This window comes from Cynocephalus volans, chromosome 15 (assembly GCF_027409185.1).
Source record: "Cynocephalus volans isolate mCynVol1 chromosome 15, mCynVol1.pri, whole genome shotgun sequence".
Lineage (NCBI taxonomy): Eukaryota > Metazoa > Chordata > Mammalia > Dermoptera > Cynocephalidae > Cynocephalus > Cynocephalus volans.
The window spans coordinates 94,734,814-94,758,185 of NC_084474.1; the positions used below are offsets into that span (position 1 = coordinate 94,734,814).

The window sequence follows — 23,372 nt, forward strand, 5'->3', positions numbered from 1 at the left end:
CTTGACCTTTAGGATGTGGCCACGATCAGCTGAGCTTCATGAGCACCCACACCCTGGGACCTCACCCAGCTGCCACACTGATGCCCTGGTGGCAGCAGGCACACACAGCTGCCCCGGCCTGGGCCCGTGTTTCCTAAGCTGGAGGTCCCAAGCGCTGGCACTGCTTTCTGCCTTAGGAGCTTGGGGCCCCAGAACTCGGGCAGAGCCCATGTCACAGAGAGGGAGATTCAGGCCCGGCTGCTGTCAGAGGCCGGCTGGCATATGGGGTCAGCCATGGCTCCAGGCCTGCTGGCCTCAGACTTCCCAGCCCAGTGTCACCTTCTGAGACTGCTCCCTTCCTTCCCAGGCCGGGATTTGTAGGTGAGATGCAAGTGGCCCAGAGAGGAGAGGGCTTCTGTGCCCTCTTGGGGAGTGGGTGAGGGACAGGGCTCTCACCTCTCCTGGCCCAGGACCTCACTGTGGCTGCTTCCAGGGCACTCAGCATGGCCCATGGCCCCTGGACAGGCACAGACCTCCTGCCTCAGGAAGCCTGTTCTGAGCCTGTGGACATCAGGGACAGCCGTTTGTCCCCACCAGAGGCTCTGGGCTCCTCCTGGTCACCCCTCATTTCCCATACATCCTGTTCACGCACACACCCCATAATCTCATACACCCTCTGCAATCCCTACAATGTCTATATCCCACTCTCCTCATATGCCCACGCACCCCAGAGCCCCCACACACCCCATGCACCCTATGCATCTGTTCTGCCCCTCTGCCCATCCCCTGTGCCATTGGGGACCCCACACTTATCATTAGTAGACTACCCCTTGGTCCTGGGCAGCCTGAGCTCCTCAGTCAGGGCACTCTGTCCACCTCTCGGTGTCAGTCTTGGGGGTCTCAATGTTCAACACACATCCCTCCCACTGGCTGGCCCCTCAGTTCCCTGGACTCCTCTGGGAACCTTCCCTCCAGACCCCCGGACACCCGGACACCTGCTGGTTTGGTTAGTAGCAGCCTCCCCTGGCCATCCCCAGCATTCAGTCCTGGGACCACGTGGCCTCCCCGGGCTCCTGACTTCCTCCCTCCAGGTCAGTCTAGTGCCCTGCAGCACCCTCAGGTCCCTGCCCTCTCATGGGGGGTGGAGGTGCCCACGACCTTGTCCGGACTGCATTCTCTGGCACATTCCCACTTGTCCAGGACCCTGCTTCTCTGCCCAGCCCCCAGCCCTCAGCCCTCCACCCCCTCCCTGAGGGGAGAGGACGTGCCAGCACACCTGCCCCTGCTCAGCCCTCCACTGCTCCCACGATGACCCCGCCGTCCTGGGTTCCCGCCCCCGCATCCACTTGAGAATTAGGACATCGCTCCTGCCACCTCCTCCCTCCACTGCTTCCCTTCCCCCTCCTCTTCCCCCCTCCTCCTCTTCCTCACCCCCCCCCACCGCCACTTGGCTTCGGACCAGCCCCTTCCACCACTCTGGCTCATCTTCTTCCTCACCTGGACTTCCAGGTGGAGGCCCCAGCTCCCCTGAGCCCTTGCCCTGGACCCACCTGCCCCTGTGGCCTCGCCTGGTGTCACGACCTTAAACACCCTAGTGCCCTGCCCGCTGCAGGGTCCATCTGCAGCCTTACCTCCCGCGAGCTCCAGACCAGGCGTCTCCTGCTGCCCCGGGTGTCTAAGGGCATTTCAGAGGCAACAAGCCCAAGTCACCCAAATCGAGGCTCCTGATCTTGCCCCACCTGCCAGAACACTGAGCCCCGCCCCTCACCTGCCTGTGCTCCCCCCACACCCAGCCAGGACACAAGTCTCATTCCAGGGGACCATTGTGCCAGCTCCTAACCCCCTCCCACCCCCTCTCATGGAGGCCCCAGGGCTTGGGACCAGCCCCTCCCTTCACTCCGCCCTTACTCTGGCTCCACCCACCCAACCTCGTCCTCTCCTTCCCCCTCCCCCCACTCTCCCTGCTCCTGGGATGTGCCGCTCGCTCCATCCAGGAACGAGCGAGCATGAGCGGTCCATCTCCTCCAGGTCTTTATCCACGTGTCACCTCCCCTCTGCAGGGAGCACTTCCTGACCCTGCCTCCATGGTCTCTGCTGCCCCATAGACCTGAGACCCTCTGTCTTCTTCCCTGCCTGGCTTCCTCTGTGTCCCCGCTTCACGTCACCTCCAGCAGAGGCTTCCATCTGTCTCGTTCTCTTCTGCACCCTCAGTGTCCACAGCAGTCCCTGCACACAGTCGGCGCTCAGTAAATGTGCTGAGTGAATGCATTTGTCCATTCATTCATTCATTGGCGAAGCACACAGCAACAAGGGCTGGCCACGTGCTGGGCACTGGGCATTCAGAGAGGAGGGCCTGTCCCTGTCTCTGTCCCCAGGGCATCTTGTAGGGAAGATGCCCTGTGTCCCAGAGGTGGCCACACAAATGCAGGGAGGGCAAGGCCAGATGAGGAGGGAGGGCAGGGGGAGTTCGCCGAGCCAAGCCAGGCATGGCAGGCATGGGCGTGTGGAAAGGGGCACCGTGCCCACAGAGGTGCGGAGGAGGGAATGGGCTGGGGCAGGGGAGCCTGGAGCACAGGGGCACGGGCACAGGGGCACAGGGGCAGAGCGCAGTGGCTCCCAAGCCCTTCTCCTCTTCCCCCCACATCTAATGTGGGTGGCTCCGTGCAGGCTCCGTGCAAGCCATGGGTCAATGGGTGAAGGGGGCACAGTGCTTGTCAGGGTGGGCAGGCTGGGAGTGAAGGGGGACATGGGTAGTGCACCCCCTCCCAGGGCATCCGCTCTGAGGCTGGACAGTGCCCGACTCGGGCTGCGTCCCTGAGGTGCGAGCTGGGCCATCTCTTGGCCGCACCTGCTTCCCACCGAGCTCTCCGCCCTCCAGTTTCTCCCCAAACCCGTCGCCTCTCCACCACCCAGCACCTGCACCCGGCACAGAGGGACCCTTCCTGGAATGGGAAAGGAAGCTCGCGTCAGCTTCACTCCACCTCTGTGCACCTGCTGTTCGTGCAGTGTCTCTGAGCCCCGTGAGCCGGACTCTGTCCCCATCCCCCAGCTGGAAGGGTTAACGGGAGGGGACAGCTGGCGCCTGCATCTGGGAGGCAGGAGGGGGGGATGCCGAGGTGGGCACAGCACTCCCTGTGGATCCCTTGGAACCACGGATTGACCCAGAACCTGCTTTTGACTACCTTCCGGGAGCCCGGCAAGCTGAGCCTGGGCCTAGGTCCTCACACGGGCTGCGGCAGGGTCCCCTCGCAGTTCCCATTCATCAGGATCAGGGCCCGCTCTTGGGGGCTCCAACCAGACCCAGCCCAGCCGCACCTGCTGCCCCCACTGTGTCCATCTGCGACCCCGCTGGGCTCTGGGGACACGGCCCAGTCAGGGAGCTGGAGGCCTGCGTAGGACCCGCGTGCATGGAGGGTGGGGTCTGCAGCCTGTGCCGAGGCTGGGCCTGTGGGCCGCAGCTGAGAGGGAGCACCAGGCAGCGGCTGCCCGCTGCGCCCCACCCTATGAACCATGGGCAACACTGTGCCGTCGTCCTGCACCCCAGGCCTGCTCCCCAAAGCCCAGGCTCCTGCCCGTGACCCTCTGTCTCTCTATCTTTTGCCCCCCGCCCTGCCCCAGTCCTCAGCATCCACAAGCTCCCAGCCAGCGGAGCCACTGACATCAGCTTCCCCATGAAGGGCTGGCGGGCCACGGGCGACTGGGCCAAGGTGCCGGAGGACAGGGTCACCGTGTCTAAGAGCGTCTTCTCCACGGGGCTGGCAGGTGAGGGGCCCCAAGGAGTGGGAGGGGCCCTCATAGGAGACTCAGTCCCCAGAGTCTGGGGGCCGGCCATCCTGAGAAGTCCCTGCTGGAGTCTAGCCTGCCACCTCAAGAGATAGGGTGACATCCCTGCTACTTCTTATTGTCCCGAGGTTGTCCCCTCTTCCAGGAAGCCCTCCCTACCCTCCCTGGGGGCAGTGCCTGTGTACAGCGCATGTACCACCTCGTTGCAGAGAGGGAAAGGGACTTGCTCGAGTCACACAGCAAGGACTCTGGTTCCCAGGAAGAAAAGCCGCGTCCTGCCTGCCCCACAATTCTTGGGGGTCACTCGAGAAGGGCCCCAGCTTCCCCCTCTTCCTACCTGGGACCCAGGCAGTGGCCCCAGCTCCTCCACTGCAGCATCTGTGGGTGGGGATGGATCGGATGGTGACGTGACTTTGCAGAGGGGACAGTAGAGGCCAACAAGGCAGGGTCCAGGCTGGCCCCAAGCTGCAGAGACAAGGTTGGGGGCAACAGCACACTCTCTTCCAGAGGCTGATGACTCCTCTGTGTTCGTGGTGGGCACCGTGCTCTACAGAAACCTCGGCAGCTTCCTGGCCCTGCAGAGGTGGGCAACGTGGGGCAGGCAGGGTGGGAGGGGGCCCAGGGGCTGGCCTGGAGGAGGTGGACAATGGGTTGGGCATGGAGGGGGGCCTTGGGGGGCATTTGGAGAAGGGGCCGGGGGTTCAGCCTGGCCTGGGGGAGGAGCTGAGAAGCTCTCCTGGGCTAGCTCCCTGACCGCTGCTGCTCCTGTGGCTGCACCAGGAACACGACTGTCCTGAACTCCAAAGTCATCTCGGTGACTGTGAAGCCTCCCCCTCGCTCCCTACTCACACCCTTGGAGATCGAGTTTGCCCACATGTACAATGTGAGTGCCCTCTGTGTGTGCACGCTGGCACGTGTGTGCATGCGTGTGCATGTGATTTTTCTCTGATCCCAAGAGTAGAGCGTTTGTGCTCATACTTCCCAGGCATTAGCCCTTTGGGGTCTCACAACAGCCCTGCAGGAGAGCTGCTTTTATCCCTGAATTGTAGGTGGGGAAACTGAGGCTCAGAGAGGTGTGGTGACTTGCCCAGGATCACACAGCCTGTTGATGTGGTGCTGAAATTCCGCCCATGTCTGACCCCACCACCTGAGATCTAACCACTGCCCACCCTGGCCTTCTTGGCTGGGTTCTTTTGGGGAAGAGAAGGCCATTTCCTTCTGGGAAACGGAGCCCACCTATCCATGCTTACAACCCCCTTCATCCCTGGCGTGTGTGACTGGGCGCTGTCTCCTTTCACACCATCTTCTTGGCTGCCCCCAGCCCCCAGACCCACTACCCCTGCGGCCCCCAGGGAGCCCTTGAGGCTGGGAAGTGCAGGGTCACCCTCTGCCAGAGCCCCTGGAGCAGACTTCCAGGCCTCACCATGCAGAGTTTTGGATTTTAGTGCCAAGAGCATTGCCTCAGCACTCCTGGGCTTCCTCCAGGTTCCAGGGTGTTTCCGCTGTGTGACCCAATGCAGTCCCCAACCGCCCAGCATAGGGTCTGCACACAAGCCTGGCGGGACTCGGTGGGGCCCGTGGGTACCGTCGTTGCCCACCCAGGGCCTCAGAGGGGTGGCAGTTGGAGCTCCTGCAGCACCCCTGCTCCTGCTCCTTGGCGCTATCCCTTGCACCTCCAAGCAGTAGGGGCTGAGATGCACTTTGGGTGGGCTCAGAGCAGGACCCCAAGGGGGTGAGGCACCCAGGTTACCCAGCCAGGCCAGGGCAGCACCAGGCCTTGAACCCCGGGCCTGGGCTGTGGGGAGCTGTGGGAAGAACCCAGCTCTGCCTTTCCCAGCTGTGTGATCTTGGGGGAGTCGCTCAACCTCTCTGTGCTGTAGCTCCCTTCCTTATCAAATGGGAACAAACAGAGTTGGGTAAGGACTACGCGGTTCCATAAGTGCTCAGAGCACCTCCCCTCAAGAGCGCCAGTGCGCCTGCTGTGTGTGCCCCTCCTGCAGTGCTGGTGAGCAGCCAGCCTGGCAGGGACAGCGCCCAGGAGCGCCCTTGGACGTAGTTCATGAGACCATGGACATCAGGGCAGGACGGGGGTGTGTGCCTGACCCCGATCACATACTTTGTATCAGGGAAGGATGTCGGGCACTGGTGCCTAGCCCTGCCATCATACCTGGGCTCTGGGAGGGGACAGATGCTGCCCAAGGCCACACAGTGGGAAGTGGGCAGTTGAGGCAGGCCCAAGTGACCTTGGGCCAGTTCCATCTCCACTTGGGCCTCAGTGTCCTCCTTATAAAATGCAGTCTCTTGGGGGACCCACCTTGTCAGGGCTCCTAGCACGCCCGTGGGTGGATCCTGCGGTGACCCGCGGGTGGGGGCTGGTTGGGGTGGGTGGAGGCCCTGACTCCTTCCTCTTCTCTCCCAGGGCACCACCAACCAGACCTGTATCCTGTGGGATGAGACAGATGTGTAAGTTCACCTGGGTTTTGTGGTCTTGAAGCTCTGGGGTGGGGTCTGGGGAAGGCTGAGCCAGTGGGGAAGGGGCATAGGTTTTCGGTTCGAGGCCACTGTCCCCCAACCCCCATCCATCTGTGTACTCACATGGTCCTCCTGCCCACTCCCTGCCTTGGTCTGCCTCTGGAGCCCACCAGGTCCCGCTGCCAACCCCCCCCCAGTTCAGGGGAGGGGAGGGATGTGCATGTCCAGCCCTGGGCCAGGTGATGGGGCGGGGCATCCTGGCCCCCCCATGCCCAGAGCGGGTTGCATCCTAGGTCTGCAGGTGGGCACCAGGTGCCGCGGAGCTGGGCAGCGTCACTGCGCCGGACAGGGCAGCTTGCGGGGGGGATTGCAGACTGGGAGTACTCAGATGGGGCGTGGGGGCCCTGGGCCAGTCAGGGTGGCCTTGTGGTCACGCATTCGGTTCCTCATCAAGCCCGTTAGGTGCCTGTCTCAGGTGCTGTGGCACACAAGGACAAACTTGACGCTTGTTCAATGCCTGGTGGAGGTTCTGCCCAGAGTGGCCAGGCAGTGGTGTGCGATCTCAGGGCACTGCCTGGGCACGCCAGAGCGGTGACCTCCCAGACCACAAGGCTAATGGAGGAGTGAGAAGGATGCCTCATTTAGTCAGAAGGAAGAGTCACCCCAGAGGTGAAGCAGGGTCAGGATTTGGGGAGATGGGTGGAGAGAACTTGGTGGCAGGATTGTGACAGGTCAGGTGGGCAGGGGCTCTGGCCTGTGAGTTGGAGGCTGTGGTCAAGGAGCTGGGTGTCCCGGCCATCGCCCACCTGCCCCTCTGAACACCTCCCTCAACTCTGGCCCCCCTTGCTGCCCTGGCACGGTCAACCCCAGGCCTCCTTGAACCCCTCCGCCAGGCTGGCTGGCTGCCCAGGCACTGGTGGTACGTGCAGCAGTCTCTCAAGTTGCAGGAAGTGCAAGGGTGACTGTGTATCCTGGGATGCCAGGGAAGGCTTCCTGAGTGGCTGGAGATGGAGGAGGACAGCTTTGGCCAGCAGTGAAGGGAGGAAGGTTTCAGGAACAGGCACAGCTTGAGCAAAAGCACGGAGGTTGTATGTGCAGAGAGGCATGGGGAGGCCAGACGGTGACAGCATGTTTCTTGACTCGGGAAGTTGTTGAGGCAGTGGGGTAGTCATCCGTCTGTCCACCTACCATCCACTCATCTGTCCATCCATCATCCATTCACCCACCCACCCGCCCACTCAGCCAGCCAGCCAGCCACCCACCCACCGTTCAACCGTCCACCCATGTTAGGTCATGCCATGTGCCAAGCAGTGTCTGGTGGCAGGTGTGGTGTTTTGGAGCAGGGCTGTGGCAGCCACCACCAGGAGGTGACGTTTGGGCAGAGGCCTGGCACCTGTAGTAACGTGCACATGGGTGTCTGGGGACAAGCGTCTTGGCAGAAGGAACAGACTGCAGGAGTGTGCAGGGCCACGCCCTCACCTCCCCCTACTGCTGGCCTTTCCTGCTCTGGGTCTGGGGGCCGGGGGCTGGGCGGGGCAGAGCTGGGATGGCCCTGCAGCCCTGGGAAGCTGGCTTTCTGGCTTTGGTTGCTACTTGATGCTTTTCTCCAGGTTTTGCAGGTGGCACAAGTTCTTTGTACAAAATAGGTAATCAGAAAAGGATGGGAAAAGCAAGAAAAAAGAGCCCGGCACCCCCACTACCCAGTCTGGCCCCTGTGGCCATTCTGGGGTGTCTTGGAGTTCTGCATTTTCAGGGGTGGAGGGGGTGCTGTGGCTGCAGGTTGGTCCTGCCTCACCCCTGACGTTACCACAAGCCCCTGCCACAGCCTAGAAACCTCCCTTGGGGCTGTTCACTGGCTGCTGCAGCTCCCAGGGGCGGCCCCCCCGGCCCCCCACTTTCTACTGACATAAGCCCAGTGCAGCCAGCGTCCACATCCACGCAGGAATGGTTCCGTCCGTATTCCTGATTATTCCCGGGGTTGAGTCCTCAGACAATCTTCAGCTCTTGGTAGAGAATTGCTCCAAGCAGCAGGCCGTGAGGGGTCTGGCCAGCCCAGCTGAGTCAAGGACACTGTCACAGGGACCAGGCTATGGGCTTGGGCTATCCTGGACCCTGGGCGCCTCGGCTTCCTTGTCATTGTGGCCAGAGTCTGCCTGCTTTGGGGGAGGAGCAGGGGCAGTGAGAGGACTGTGGTCAGGACCTCGGGTGCTGGGCATCGGCATGGCCTCACCTGCCCTTCCTCCCACAGGCATGGGGGGGTGCCCAGGGCCTCGAGGACAGTTCTGAGTGGCATTGCACACACAGGTTCCTGGTTTGACCCTGACGCAGCCCTGGGAGCTGGGCCCACCTCACACCTGTTACCTGTGAGGTGCTGAAGGGCCCATGGTCCAGCTGAAAGCTCAGTGCTGGTGGAGGCTGTCTGCTCCAGAGCTGGGCAGCCTGGAGTCCCAGAGGGTGGGCAGTGGCTGAGGGGGCGTGGGGGCGCTGACTTCTTCTCCCTGCCTCCCACCTCCTCTCTGCTCTGCACAGGGGGCTCCTGCCTCCGCAGCTGCTGGGGCCATGCCTCACCCTATGAACCAGCTCACAGGAGCCAAGTGCTTCCCTGTTGACCTGAAAGGGAGACCATGGTCAGGGCCCCTGGTCTGCTTCCACCAGTGTGCCAGGGGATTGGGTCTGTGCTGGCGTGGGCCTGTATATGTACGCTTGGGTGAGAAAGAGCCCATGTGTTGGGGAGGGATTCTGTTGGGAGGAGAGTGGGGTGGTTTGTAGGAGACAGCCATCAGTGACCATCAGCCGAGCTAAAGTGACCTCTTAGGTCCATAATTGTGACTCATATTGAACCCTGATCCTAGTCACATATAGAGCCCAGATCCCAATCTCAGATTGAGCCTGTACTCTGGTCATGTGCTGAGCCTTGATTCTGTTCACTTGCTGAACCCTGATCCTGGTCCCACACTGAGCCTTTCGTGTCTCCGCTAGAATAACTTGTGCTTGATTACATGAGTTACGTATGTGTCATATGCCTGCAGAGCTACCTCCTCTTCCAGCCACATGTAACAGTTGACCCTGTGACACACTCATCTTGGAAAGAATGAGTCAGAGGCTTCCACCCCCAGTTCGGTCTCTCTGCCTACCTCACCCCCTTATCCACACACACATTTGCACACAGGGGCTTGACAGCCACACCCAGGTTTTTGCTCACACTCTGGTAGCCTTGAGGTCCCTCATCCCAGTACCCAGAGTTATGTGACCCAATCCCACCCTCTCAGGCCCAAATACCCTGGATCACCCAGGTCTGAGCCTGCCTGGCAGCATGGTTCAAGGCTCCTGCTACCCCTGCTCCCTCCACCAGCCTGGCCAGTGGCAGTGAGGGCCTGGGAGTGGGGTGTTGGAGAGGAAAATGGGGAGTAAAGGGGGGCCTTGCAGAGTTTCCAAATATTCAGACCAGTGGAGACCACCCATACCTTAGCGTGCTCCTCTAAAGTTCCTCAGCCACGTGTGTGTCTCAGCCAAGGAGGGTGGTGGCAGCCATGTCAAAGTCAGGTCTGTATCCTGAGAGTCAAGTGCTGCCCTGTTGAGGATCAGCCATGGTCTATGCGAGAGGTGGTGACGGGGTGGCTGGGTGCAGGAATGGGTGGGTGAATGGATGCGTGTGGGCGGCGCTGGACAAGTGGGGGTGTGCATAGACCTTGGTAGCTGGAGACGTGTGGGGTGGATGGATTCAGGAGCACAGTTGTGGACTGCTGCGTGACCAGTAGGTAAGAGGAGAGTAGGCGATGGCTGGAGGCATGATCCGTTGACAGGTGATGGAAGGAAGGGTGAGTGGGTGGGCTGTGGATGAGAGGACAGACGGGTAGAGATGGGTCAGTGGGTGGATGAGTGAGTGGGTAAGAGAAGGAAAGAAGGTGGAAGACGGGTTGGAAGGATGGAGAGTACATTAGTTTCCAGGACTGCCATAGCAAATTATGGAAATTACCACAAACTAGGTGACTTGAGACAACAGAAATCCATTCTCTCATAGTTCCAGGGGCCAGAATTTTGAAATCAAGGGGAGGGCAGGGCCACCTCCCTCTGACGGCTCTGGGGAGGGTCCTTTCTTGCTGCCCCAACATCCTTGGCTCTGAGCAATTCTTGGCGTTTCTTGGTTTGTGGCGCCATTGCTCGGACTCTGCCTCTGTCTTCACACTGCCTTCTCCCTGCCTGTCTCTGCGTCCTCTCTTCTTATAACACCAGTCAATGGATCCATGGCCCACCCTAAATCTAGTATGATATCACCTCAAGATCCTTACCTCAACAACATCTGCAAGGACCGTATTTCCAAATGAGATCATGTTCACTAGTTCTGAGAGTTAGGACTTGGACAGATATTTCGGAGTGACACTGTTCAGCCCACTATAGACAGAGAGGTGGGTGATGGATTTGTGGGTGAATGGGAGGGTGGATGGATGGGTGGATGGTTAAAAGCACGGATGAATGAGTGGATGGGAAAGTGGGTGGGTGGGTGGATGAATGGATGGGAGAATGGGTGAGTGGGTGGATGGGTGGATGGGAGAATGGAAGGGTGGATGGAAGGATGGGAGAATGGATGGGTGGGTGGATGGATGGATGGATGGATGGATGGGAGAACGGGTGGGTGGATGGATGATGGATGGGAGGATGGGTGGATGGAAGGATGGGAGAATGGATGGGTGGGTGGGTGGATGGATGGATGGATGGATGGATGGATGGATGGATGGATGGGAGAATGGATGGGTGGATGGATGGATGGATGGGAGAATGGATGGGTGGATGGAAGGATGGGAGAATGGATGGGTGGGTGGATGGATGGATGGGAGAATGGACGGGTGGGTGGATGGATGGATGGGAGAATGGACGGGTGGGTGGATGGATGGATGGGAGAATGGACGAGTGGGTGGATGATGGATGGATGGTAGAATCGATGGGTGGATGGAAGGATGGGAGAATGGATGGGTGGCTGGGAGGATGGGTGAGTGGGTGGATGGGTGGATGGGAGAATGGGTGGGTGGGTGGATGGATGGGAGAATGGATGGGTGGGTGGATGGGAGAATGGATGGGTTGGTGGATGGATGGATGGATGGATGGATGGATGGGAGAATGGGTGGATGGATGGATGGATGGATGGATGGATGGATGGATGGATGGGAGAATGGGTGGGTGGATGGATGGAAGGAAGGATGGGAGAATGGGTGTGTGGGTGGGTGGATGGATGGGTGGGAGAATGGATGGGTGGGTGGATGGATGTATGGGAGAATGGGTGGGTCGATGGATGGATGGATGGGTGGATGGATGGATGTATGGATGGGAGAATGGGTGGGTGGGTGGGTGGATAGATGGATGGATGGGAGAATGGGTGGGTTGGTGGAAGGAGGGATGGATGGTTGGGAAAATGGATGGGTGGGTGAATGGATGGATGGATGGATAAGAGAATGGGTGGGTGGGTGGATGGATTGATGGATGGATGGATGGGAGAATGGGTGGGTGGGTTGATGGATAGGTGGATGGATAAGAGAATGGGTGGGTGGTTGGGTGGGTGAGAGGATGGGAGAATGGGTAGGTGGGTGGATGGATGGGAGAATGGATGGATGGATGGATGGATGGGAGAATGGGTGGGTGGATGGATGGATGCATGGGAGAATGGGTGGGTGGATGTATGGAAGGAAGGATGGGAGAATGGGTGGGTGGGTGGGTGGGTGGATGGATGGGTGGGAGAATGGATGGGTGGGTGGATGGATGTATGGAGAATGGGTGGGTCGATGGATGGATGGATGGGTGGATGGATGGATGTATGGATGGGAGAATGGGTGGGTGGGTGGATGGATGGATGGGAGAATGGGTGGGTTGGTGGAAGGAGGGATGGATGGTTGGGAAAATGGATGGGTGGGTGAATGAATGGATGGATGGATAGGAGAATGGGTGGGTGGGTGGATGGATCGATGGATGGATGGATGGGAGAATGGGTGGGTGGGTTGATGGATAGATGGATGGATAAGAGAATGGGTGGGTGGTTGGGTGGGTGAGAGGATGGGAGAATGGGTAGCTGGGTGGATGGATGGGAGAATGGATGGGTGGGTGGATGGATGGGTGGATGAATGGGTGGATGGATGAATGGATGTGAGAATGGATGGGTGGGTTTATGGATAGATGGATGGATAGGAGAATGGGTGGGTGGTTGGGTGGGTGGAAGGATGGGAGAATGGGTGCGTGGGTGGATGGATGGATGGATGGATGGGAGAATGGGTGGATGGATGGATGGATGCATGGGAGAATGGGTGGGTGGGTGGGTGGATGGATGTATGGGAGAATGGGTGGGTCGATGGATGGATGGATGGGAGAATGGGTGGGTGGGTGGATGGATGGATGGATGGATGCATGGATGGATGGGAGAAAGGGTGGATCGGTGGATGGATGGATGGATGGATGGGAGAAAGGGTGGGTGGGTGGATGGATGGAGGGATGGAGGGATGGATGGATGGTTGGATAGGATAATGGGTGGGTGGGTGGATGGATGGATGGATGGATGGATGGGGGAATGGATGGATGGATGGATGGATGGGAGATTGGGTGGTTCAGTGGATGGATTGGTGGATGGTTGGGAGAATGGATGGATGGGTGGATGGATGGATGGAAGGATGGGAGAATGGGTGGGTGGGTGGATGGGTGGGAGAATGGTTGGTTGGGTGGGTGGGTGGGTGGATGGGTGGATGGATGGATGGATGGATGGATGGGAGAATGGGTGGGTGGGTGGATGGGTGGATGGATGGGAGAATGGATGGGTGGGTGGGTGGGTGGATGGATGGATGGATGGATGGGAGAACGGATGGTTGGGTGGATGGATGGATGGATGGATGGGAGAATGGGTGGGTTGGTGGATGGATGGATGGATGGTTGGGAGAATGGATAGGTGGGTGGATGGAGGGATAGATGGATGGGAGAATGGGTGGGTGGATTGATGGGTGAATGGATGGATGGATGGATGGATGGGAGAATGGGTGGGTGGGTGGATGGGTGGATGGATGGGAGAATGGATGGGTGGGTGGGTGGGTGGATGGATGGATGGATGGATGGGAGAACGGATGGTTGGGTGGATGGATGGATGGATGGATGGGAGAATGGGTGGGTTGGTGGATGGATGGATGGATGGTTGGGAGAATGGATAGGTGGGTGGATGGATGGATAGATGGATGGGATAATGGATGGGTGGGTGAATGGGTAGATGGGTAGGTGGGTGGATGGGTTGATGGATGGATGAGTAGATGATGGGTGGAGATGCAGATGGACCTATGAATGGCTGGTTTTGCTATAGATCAGTAGTACATATTGGGAGTTTAGGTCCACGGTCCTGAAAGGACAGCTCCCTGGGTGTTTCCACACATGGGAAGTTGCAAATATTTTGCAGTCTTTTAAAACTCCTTTTTTAAAAACGTAAATAACCATGCATGGAATATGAAAATCAGAACTGGCAAGATCTTCAGAGATCACCTGCTCTTTCCACACTTGAATGGTTGTTCTACTGAGGCCCAGAGTGGGGTGTTGGTACAGGCTAGGGCACAGGCCCAGTGCCCTTGTCCTGCTGCACTAGGCTGTATGGGGGGTCTATGCCAGATGCCAGGCCCACAAGGGCTCTAGGAAGGTCAGGACTCGAGGTGCTCTTGGGTCCACACATGCATCAACTAGAAAGGCTCTGAGAAGTCCTGTAGCAGGCTCCTGTTCCACTGGAGGGGAGTTCCCCCAACTTGTTGCCTCTCAGCACCCTTATTCTACCAGATGCAGTCCCCTCTCAGGCCTGAGCCAGAGCAGCGTCTGGGACAGTCTGGCAGAGTGTGGTATATGAAGGGGGAACGTGGAGGGAGACATTCTCTCAGCGCCTGTCCTGACGCCAGACCCAGGCCGGGCACCACTAGATCAGCCTGCTCGTCCTCTAGTAACCAGGTTTGCATCTGAAGACACTGAGGCCCGGAGAAGTCACTATGAGCCCAGGGTCACCTGTGGGTAGTTCCAGTCCAGTCTGTGCTCTCCCCTCTCCTGGCAGACCCCAGCCCTGCCTGGCATGGAGGGACAGTGTCCAGTGGAGGCCAGGGGCAGTATCCTGGGGTCCCTGCCCAAGCAAGCCTCTGGTCCCTTTAAGAGCTTCGCCCCCTCCCACTCCTTTCCTGGTTTCCTTGGAGAGGGCAGTGAGGGGGCAGGCAGAGGGGGTGAGCGGAAGGGAGACTTGGCAGGGCCCCCGGGTCGCTGTCAGCAGCCTGTTCCCAGCCCGATTTCTCCCACGCCGGCTGGTTCCTGATGGGGGCAGAGGAGGCTGGCGGAGGGGGCACGGAGTGGGGGGCGGGCCCAACACAGAGGCCTCTTTGGTAGCCTGGGAAGGGCCTCAGGACCAGAGCTGTGAGGGAGGCAGGGAGGCAGGGACAAGGAGGTGGGATGTGCTTTGCTTCTTCCCGCATGGGAAGGAGGCTAGGCATGGGGGAAGGGTGGAGTGCTGCTCCCAGAGGCAAGACCACCCATCCTGGGGCAGCCCTGAACTCAGCCCCTTCCCCGTACTGTCCTTTCTCCGGGTCTGTCCCTCTGCTTGGGCCTTGGGTGGGGGTGGCGGGGGCTGCCAGAGGCCTGCTGGGGGCCTACTCTCCCAGGCGGTGGTCTCCTCACCTGCAAAGGGGCTCCTTGCGGGTTTGGGAGTTGCAGGTTTGGGACAGGGTCAAGAGGTTCTGCCCACGGAAGAACTCCCACTGCAATCTGAGCTGGGGGTGGGGCGAGCATCCCACCCCCCTCCCCAGCACTGGCCAGCAGCAGGGCAGCTCAGCAGGGCCCTCCCAAGGTCCTCAGCAGCAGGGAAGGGACCTGCTCTTTGGCCTGGCCCGCAGGCCTCTACCCTCCCCACCGATGCCTGCCAGCCCTTCTCGCTGCACCCCTGCAGGGCCTTCTCCAGAGCTCTTGGGCACCCCCTGTCCCTGGCCCCATGCCTCACCTGTGCCAGGAGACCTCTCTGCTCATTTTCTGACATCCCCACCCTGTCTCTTCCTTCCAACAGTGACCCCAGCCCACAGCAAGTCCTGCATCTGTGTGGAAGTCCCCATTTCCTGTTGCCCCCAGTAGAGCATAAGTCCCCAAGGACAGGGCCTGGGTCTCCTAAGTGCTCAGGTGTTTGTTCACGCAGTGAGCGAGCATGCCCCATCTCAGTGGGGTCACACTCTCTGGGGAGTGGAGGTTCACTCCCTCCCTCATTCATTGCCTCACTCACTCATTCCCTGAGCACACCTGACCATGGTGGCAAGGACTGGCCCTCCAGGTGCCCCATGCAGTGCTCACCCAACAGGACACCCATCAGGGATGTCAGGCCCTGGGGAGCCCACCCCTCCCCACTCCATGATTTGGGGTGCGGGGGCCCTCTGAGGAGGGAGATGGGGAGGCACGGAGCCTGTGCCTCCTTGGGTCCCTGTGTCCTGAGAGCTGGGGGTCTGTGGGGTCCCAGAGCTGGGGCTGGTGGGTCTGGACGGCCTGTCCCTCCAGCTCAGAAACCCTCGGCTCTGCCCAAGCTGGCAGTGTGAGCCCAGACTTCAGCTTCCTCAATTGCACGATGGGACAGGACGGGCCCCCACCTCCCTGTCCATTCGGCCTGCCCAGATGCCTGTCCTGCTGCCCCTTAGGCCCCGGCTCCCTGTCCATCTCTTGGAAGCCTGGATCGCTGCTCCCCAGGCCTGCCCACACTGTGGGCTGCTGGGCCTATGCTCACTCTGTTCCCACAGTGTCGTTTCATCTGTCCCTCCATCCACCCCCCAAGGCTGTGCCCAGTGGGGCAGCCCATTGACTCCGAGTGCTCTCTGCAGGTGGGTACCTCACTGGCCCATGCACGAGCAGGGTTCGGCAGGTGGAAGGGGCAGGGCTCAAATCCGGCCCTGTTCCTTACTAACGGGGTGACCATGGGTGAGCCTTTCACCTCCTTAAGCCTTGGTTTCTACATCTGTAAAATGGGGCTGCTATGGTTGTTGACTGACACAATGTGTATTAAGTAACTGGAGCCAGGAAATGCTCAGCAAATGGTGGCACCTTTGCCCCTCCTGGTCCAGGAAGGCCTCCCAGAGGAGAGCAGTGAGCCCCTTGGACACAGCGCCACCCCCCATGCTAGAGATGAGGGGCCAACCCTGGAAGTGGGCTTCTGGAGGAGGGGGAGCTTGGCCCGGTCATGGATGAGTGAGCTGATGTCCAGCTGGCAGGAGGGCGGTAGAGCCCCCAGGCCACAGCACAGTCTGTGCGAAGGCCCTGAGGCTGCGGAAGATCTGGCCAGTGAGCGGGGGAGGCAGGCTGGTCGCCTCCGTCAGCCCCTCGCCCAAATCCCCGCAGCTGTTTTTAGAAGCAGAGAGCGTGAGCTCGCTGGCCCTGGAGATAACTGAGCAGAGGGAGTCGGGGTGGGGTGTGGAAGGAGAGCGCTGATACCTCCTGGGAACCTGCTATGTGCCAGGCCTGTCTGCCGGAAGCTGATGCCATCCGCCAGCCCTGACATGGCCAGAGAGGCCCAGACCTCAGACCAGAAGCCGAGCTCAGAAGAGTGGACACTTTCCTGGGCTCACACAGCAGCCTCCTGAGTCTTGACCCCGCAATGCCCAACTGCATGTGCCTCCTCCACATCCAGGTGGCACCCAGTGACCCTGGAGAGGCCTGGCGAGGGCAGGGATGGGTAGCTGAAGGGTCTGTGCTCAGGGATGTGCCTGGGAGGATGTGAGCCTCCCCACTCCCTGCTCCACACCCTGCTCCCCTTTGCCTGGGAGATCCAATTGCTCATTTACTGCGGCAGAAAAGTCTTAATCAAAATCCCAGTTTCCCAGGCAGCCCAATGGTGTGCGCCCCTGCTGGTGGTAGGGGAGGTGGTGACTAACTGGTCCCATCTCTGCAGGGGACCTCTGTGAGATGCAGGAAGGCAGGATTTGGGGCAGACACAAGGAGGGACTTCTGAATTAGCAGGAGGAGGGCAGAGTGGCTGTGGGTGTCCGTTCTCCTCTCTTGGCCTCAGTGCAGAGGTGCCTGGAAGCTGGGGATGGTAGAATGACGTTAAGGCCACCTGTGGTGACTGGGCCCCAGGGAGTCAGGTGAACTGGGAAATGCCTGGAGTGGGGTGGTCAGGGGTGACAGGGAGTGGTGGTGGTGTGGCTGCCTGGTCCCACCTGCCATGTGTTGATGGGGTGGTCATGGCAAGACCTCCTGAAGGACCGGTTCTGCCTGCCCTGTGCTGGGCATGATGGGCACCGAATAAATGCCTCCTGCTGAAGGCTGGTGACGGCAGTGACCAGCTAGTCTTGGTCCTGGTGACAGTCACAGTGCTGGTTCTGGTGAGGTGATGGCAGCAGGTGGAGGTGATGCTGGTAACCGTGGGGGCTCAGGTGGCAGTCATGATGACCAGGAAGGGATGGTCATGGTGGTGAGGGCTGTGGCGATGATTGAGCTGGGGATGCTGTTTATGGTGGTGGTGGTGACAGCGATAGCGCTGGAGACTACTGTGTTGTTGATAGTGTTGCTGGTGTTAGTGATGATGGCGATGGTGTCGCTGTGGATGGTGTTATTGGTGGTAGTGATGGCGATGGTGGTAGGAATGGTTGTGCGATTGTTGGTGATGTTGTTATGGCCATGGCGTTGTTGGCAGTGGTGGTGGTGACAGTGGTAGTAATGACAGTGCTGTTGACAACATAGTGGTGTTGGTGTTGATGGTGTTCTTGGCAGCTGTGGTGGTGGTGGTGGTGGTATTGGTCGTGTTGGTTGTGACAATGGTGGTGATCATGCTGTTGATAATGTTGCTGCTGATGTTGCTGGCAGTGGTGGCAATGGTGACCGTGGTGGTAATGATGGTGCTGCTGCTGATGTTGATGGTGCCGTTATTAGTGTTACTGGTAGTGGTTTCAGTGGTGGCTTTAGGGTAGAGATTGTGGTGACAGTCAGCCTTTTGTTGGTGGTAGGCTCGGCTCTCAGGGGAACTTCAGCTCCCACTGTCCATTGGAGGCAAGAGCCACCCGTGGCACAGTTAACGAGCCGCACTGCAGCAGACAGGTGGACCCCAGCCAGGGTGGATGGGAGATTGGGTGGCAGAGCAGAGGTTAGCGCTCACGAGGCCACGGCAGTCTAGGAGGGTGTCTTGGAGGAGACAGGCTGGGCTGGCCATGATGGGCAGGGAGGTTTGGGATGTGCTAGAGCCAGGGTAGTGCCTGTGGGGGTGCTCAGTGCCCAGCACAGGGCCTGGCACCAGCAGGCCAGGGAGACACTTGCTGAGTGAGTGAGTGAGTGAACTCATCTGCCCCATGACCTTGCAGCAGGTCCTAGTGGCTGGAGCATGGGGACAGCAAGGTGTGGGTGTCTGGGTCCCTCAGCTGGCAAGAGTAGGTGACAGACCAGGGAGAGCAGGGCTGCAGGTGCAGCAGGTGAGGGTCTGAGGGAGGCCCCAGGGCCCAGGGCAGGCTTTCTGGGGCCGGCCATTGAGCTGGGGAGGAGTCAGCAGGTGGAGAGGGCTGGTAGGCCCAACCCTCCTAGGCCAGGTGGCTTCCTTGCCGGCCAAGGAGCCCAGAGTCCCACCCTGTCCAGGAGCTCCAGCCTGCCTGGCAGACAGCCCGGGGCCTTGGCGCCCCTGCCCAGGTAGGGGGGTTGTCAGCAGAAGAGCAACTGGGCCCTGGGGAGGGCTAGGTTTCCAGCCAGGGGCAGGCCTGTGGCTGGAAACCCTGACTCAGTGTGGCGTGGGGTGGAGGAGGAACGCAGAAGGCCCTGGCCACGGGCATGTCGCTGCTGACTCAGGCTCAGACACAGCACTGGGAGGCTCCAAGTCAGCCCACAGCCAGGGACTCCAGGCCTCAGGAAGCCTCACACTGCAGCGGGAACTCACCAAGACCCAGGTCAAGTAGGTGTCCAAGTCCCTGAGTCGGTGGGTCAGAGGTTAGTGTCCCCTCAGGACCCCAGGCATTGTCCCCAAGCCCTGAACCGGAAGGTCCTAGAGCTAATTTTGGTCAAGGCCTGAGGATTCTCATGAACTGGCAGCAAGATGTGGCTTGGTGTGGAGTGGGAGGTCAGGTAGGCTTCCTGGAGGAGGCAGTGGCTCAAGAGAGTGCTGAGGGATGAGGCTGACTCCGCCAGAGGACAGGAAGGCATGCATCAGAGGGACCAGCCAAGACCAAGGCCCGGAGGCAGGAGATGGCATGTGCATGCTGGGCTGCTAGGCATTAGGGCAGCCAAGCAGAGACAGTCATATTGTGCTCCTGCTGTTGGGTGACACAGAACACAGGGAGGGGACCCCAGCACTGCAGCAGGACCAGGTCAGATGAAGGTCTCAGGCACAGTGCTCAGGAGCTCACAGGAAGGGCAGGTGCACAGCTTGATTACTAGGCAGGCTTCCTGGAGGAGACAACACCTGTCTTGATCTATGGCTGAGAAGTCAGTAGGGTTAGCTGGGAGGTGGCACTCCTGACGGATGGAGTGGGATGAAGCTGGGCTTGTACCAGGGGTGGCAGTGGAGCAGGAGGTGGTTGAGGGGGCACGGGCGGAGGCCAGCCCATTAAGGATCTCGAAGGCCTGGCTGGGAAGTTTTGGAGGCTCCTAGAAGCTCCTGCCCAGCACCTGAATTCTCCCACTGTGGTGTGCTGCGCCCACTCCTGGCTTCTTTCAGCTGTGTGGGAGGACACCCTATGAGTCATTCACACTAGAGTGTGAATTAGCCCATCAAATCCAAGGGGACCCCGACAGTGCACAGTCCCATAATAGCCCCTGCTTTGTGGGCTGGCAGGAGGCATCACAAATTCAGTGAAGGCCCTGGCTTGGTGGGCAGGTGGGTGGGTGGGCTCTTTGTGCACCTTCTGTGTGGCTGTCCCTGATGTCCTATGAGCATGCAGGCCCTGTGCTGGCACTGGCCTCTGCTGTCCCCCTGGACAGGTGCAGGGTGAGAATTTGGGGAGGGAGTTTGCACAAGGATGTAAGCCAGCCTCGGCTGCCCAGTTCTGCCCCCTGGGCTGGACCAGACAAATACTACCTGGGCACTGGCCAGGTGGCAGGAAGCAGAGGCACCACAAGGCCCAGCCGCAGCATGGTCTTCCCCCAACGCTTCCCACACTCCTTGGCATCCGCCTACTCTGGGACCTGCAGGAGGTGCCTTGTGGGGGCTGCCTAAGTGGGAGTGGGACCAGGGCCTCTCCCTATACCCTCTCTGGGCTACCCTTGCCTGGGACGTGGGGACAAGGCTGTGGCCTTGCACTAGGTGCTGAGGGTGAAATGGGGGGGTCTGCACTGGGTTGAGGCTGTCCTGGGAGCTGTGGCCACTACTGAATTTGGAGAGGGACTGCGGGTGGTGGGCTGCAGGGAGCTGGGCTCATTGCCTGAGTGTGGCAGAGGGGACTGTCCGAGGTGGACAGTAGGGAGGTCAGATCTGGGAGGCTGAGGCCAGTCCCCATAGGCCTGTCGGCCCCAGGAGGAGTGTGGCCTTTGCTCCAAGTGAGGAGGGAGCCCTGAGGGCTTTGAGCAGAGGACCGTGTGGCCTGACATATTTCAAATGACTGGGCAGGTGCTGTGGGGAGGCCGGGCGGGGAGGGCCAGGCAGTGGCAGCCTTGGGTCTCAGCAGGGTGGTGGCCACGGAGGGGCGAGCAGGGTAGGGTCTCAGTACAATTTGGAAGAAAGGCTGGTGGGATCTGCGGATGGTCAGCTGTAGGTATGGGGGAGGGGTGGGGAGGACTGGAGGTTTCGGGTGTGGGTGAAACCTCCTCACTTGTTCACACTCGGGGATCTTGGCTGAGCACCCCTCTGCCACTGGTGTGCCGGCAGCAGGTGGCTTCAGGACTGTCGCCGTGTCAGGATGTGCGCTGGGGGCCGCCGGTTTGTGGGGGAGATGACTCAGGGCAGCAGACGGCTCAGAGGTTGAGTAAACGGGACAGGAAGTTGTTCCCTGGATTTGTTGATGTGGCAGTCACTGGCAACCTTCTCAGGAGCCAAGTAAGAGGGTTGCCTGTGGTGGGGGTTATTACTTGCCTGCATAGGGGTAAGCAGTGGCTGAACCCATCGTGGGGCCCTGTCTGAGGGGCCCAAGTCCCCCGAGGTCCCTACTGCACTCAGGTGGGGAGGGGCTTCTGCTATAACCCCAGGCCCCCTGCTCTTCTGGTCCTGGGAGGCGTTGCTGCCCATCTCCTTCTCTCACACTGGACCTATGGGTGGGAGCAGGTATAACTGACCCAGATTTCTCTGGCCTGGGCCCAGGAGGAGGGCCTGGCTCTGTGACCCAGATATTCCAAACATCTGTAGCTCAGAGAAGAGGTGGCAAATGGTCTCCCACGTGTGGAGCAGTTGCTGTGTGCAGAAGCGAATGGCCTGCCGGTGTTGCAAATGTGGGAATAGGTGCCCTGCAGCGGGAAGGATTTCAGTCAGATGTGGGGAAGAACTTCCGGCGTCGTGCAGCAGCATCTGGCATGAGAGGATGCTTCCCAAAGGCTTTGTTGAAAGCGGAGCTGAGGCTTTCCCAAGTCTTCCCAGGCCAACACGCATCTAAGATGCAAGCAAGGGTCCTGGGCTCAGGGACCACCCCTCTTCCTGTCTTGCTGAAGGCCAGTCCTCCGCTGAGGTCCAGTGCAGCAGGGCGGGCTCGGGTAGCTCCTGGGCAACCTTCACTGACCGAGCTCTTTTCTTTGTTTGGGATGGGCCTTAGGCAGGTCACTCCTCTGTCTGGTCTCAGGTTACCCTGAGGGTCCCTTTCAGATCTGTTGTTCAGTCATGGTTTGCATGGCATAGGCCCTGGGGTGGGGGAAGCCAGACAGATAAAAACTGGCGTTGAGGCTGTACTGCTGTCTTGCTGCATGGCCTTGGACAATCCCCACATCTCTGAGCCTTGGTTTCTTTATCTACTGAGCTGACCTGAGGGTTATTACAACGATTGAATGATAAAATGCCTAGAAAGCTTTTAGCACAGAGTGCAAGCCATGGTTACTGACATGCAGAGAAGGGCAAGGAGAGGGTCCTGTCCCTGGGCTGCACGCTGGGGGCCAGAGATGCTCCCCTGGTCCACAATGCCCAGGCCTGCTGGGGCCAGGAGGATGTTGGGGATGGAGAGGCTGAGGAGGGGGCACCTGCATTGCAGTCTTGCAGGGCCTGCATGAGCCCAGCACCCCTGCCCCAGGTCCAGGCAGCTTACAGCAGCCAACCACCTCCTGGGCTGCCAGCCTCTTCATGCCCCCCACAAGCCCCAGCTGATCCTCCACAGAGTGGACAGCAGCCCCCCGCCCTCCCCTGCCTCTGGGAGGCTGATAAGCTAATTAGTGCCCACGGCAGGAGCCCACAGGCCGGTAGTGGCTCTCAGGCTGGCATCCTCCCAGGCTGTGTCAGCCTGGCGCCCTGTGGACTCGCCAGTGTGGCTGGGCACCTGCCAAGCTGCAGACCAAGCCAGTCCAGTTCCCCTCACCCCAGGCCTCAGGGTGCTGCCCTCCTGGTCTTCCCAGCAGGCCCTAGGCAGGTGGGGCATTTGGGTGCTGGACCCTTCTGCCCAGAGCAGGAGGGCTGAGGTAGTGCCCGTGCCTCACCCATGAGAAGCACAGCTGGACTGGAATCCAGTACTAACTGGCGACAGGGTACTCTTCAGAGCAGCCACATGGCCAGGCCGGTCAGCCGCTCAGAGAGGACTCGTCTGCGAGCTCTTTCCTGTGCTGTGCTCTCCCTTTGCTGTCTGATCAGAGGCTTGCAGGCTTGGGATTGCAGCCACACACCCACCCCCAGGCATGAGGACAGCCCTCCGGGTGGGAAGGACAGGACGGTGGTGGGTGCCGGCTGAAGTCAGCCGGGCGTGGTGGCTCTGTGCAACCTTTGGGCTCTGGTGGCCTCTGCCCCATCTGTTCCTCTGTTGTACGGGGACAGTGGCTCCTGCCCTGGAGGGTGCAGGGAAGGGGGGTGGAGGGAGATGGAGACTGGGGCAGGCCTGGCGCACCTGAGTGAGACCTGGGGTAGTCCTCTGGCAGGGGTACAGTATCCAGGGTGTCACTTGGAGCTCCAGGACTTTCCTGTTCCCTCTGTACCCAGACCCTGACTTGGTCCTGGGTCCCATTCTGTGGTCAGCAGGATGTGTACTTTTCTCAAGGAGAGGGTGAAGGGGTCTCTGCCCTAGGGCTTTGATCTCTGGGCCATCCTG

General features: G+C 60.0%; 1 protein-coding gene across 3 annotated transcripts in view; it reads left to right on the forward strand.

The window, feature by feature from the left end:
• ADGRB1 (adhesion G protein-coupled receptor B1) overlaps positions 1 to 23,372 on the forward strand; it is a 73,792-nt gene that overhangs the window by 17,583 nt on the left and 32,837 nt on the right. For all 3 annotated transcript variants that reach the window (XM_063079382.1, XM_063079381.1, XM_063079383.1), the window contains exons 13-16: positions 3,598 to 3,741; positions 4,270 to 4,345; positions 4,543 to 4,645; positions 6,182 to 6,225. In XM_063079382.1, the coding sequence (XP_062935452.1) occupies positions 3,598 to 3,741; positions 4,270 to 4,345; positions 4,543 to 4,645; positions 6,182 to 6,225 (367 nt within the window). The remainder of the gene's footprint in view (positions 1 to 3,597; positions 3,742 to 4,269; positions 4,346 to 4,542; positions 4,646 to 6,181; positions 6,226 to 23,372) is intronic.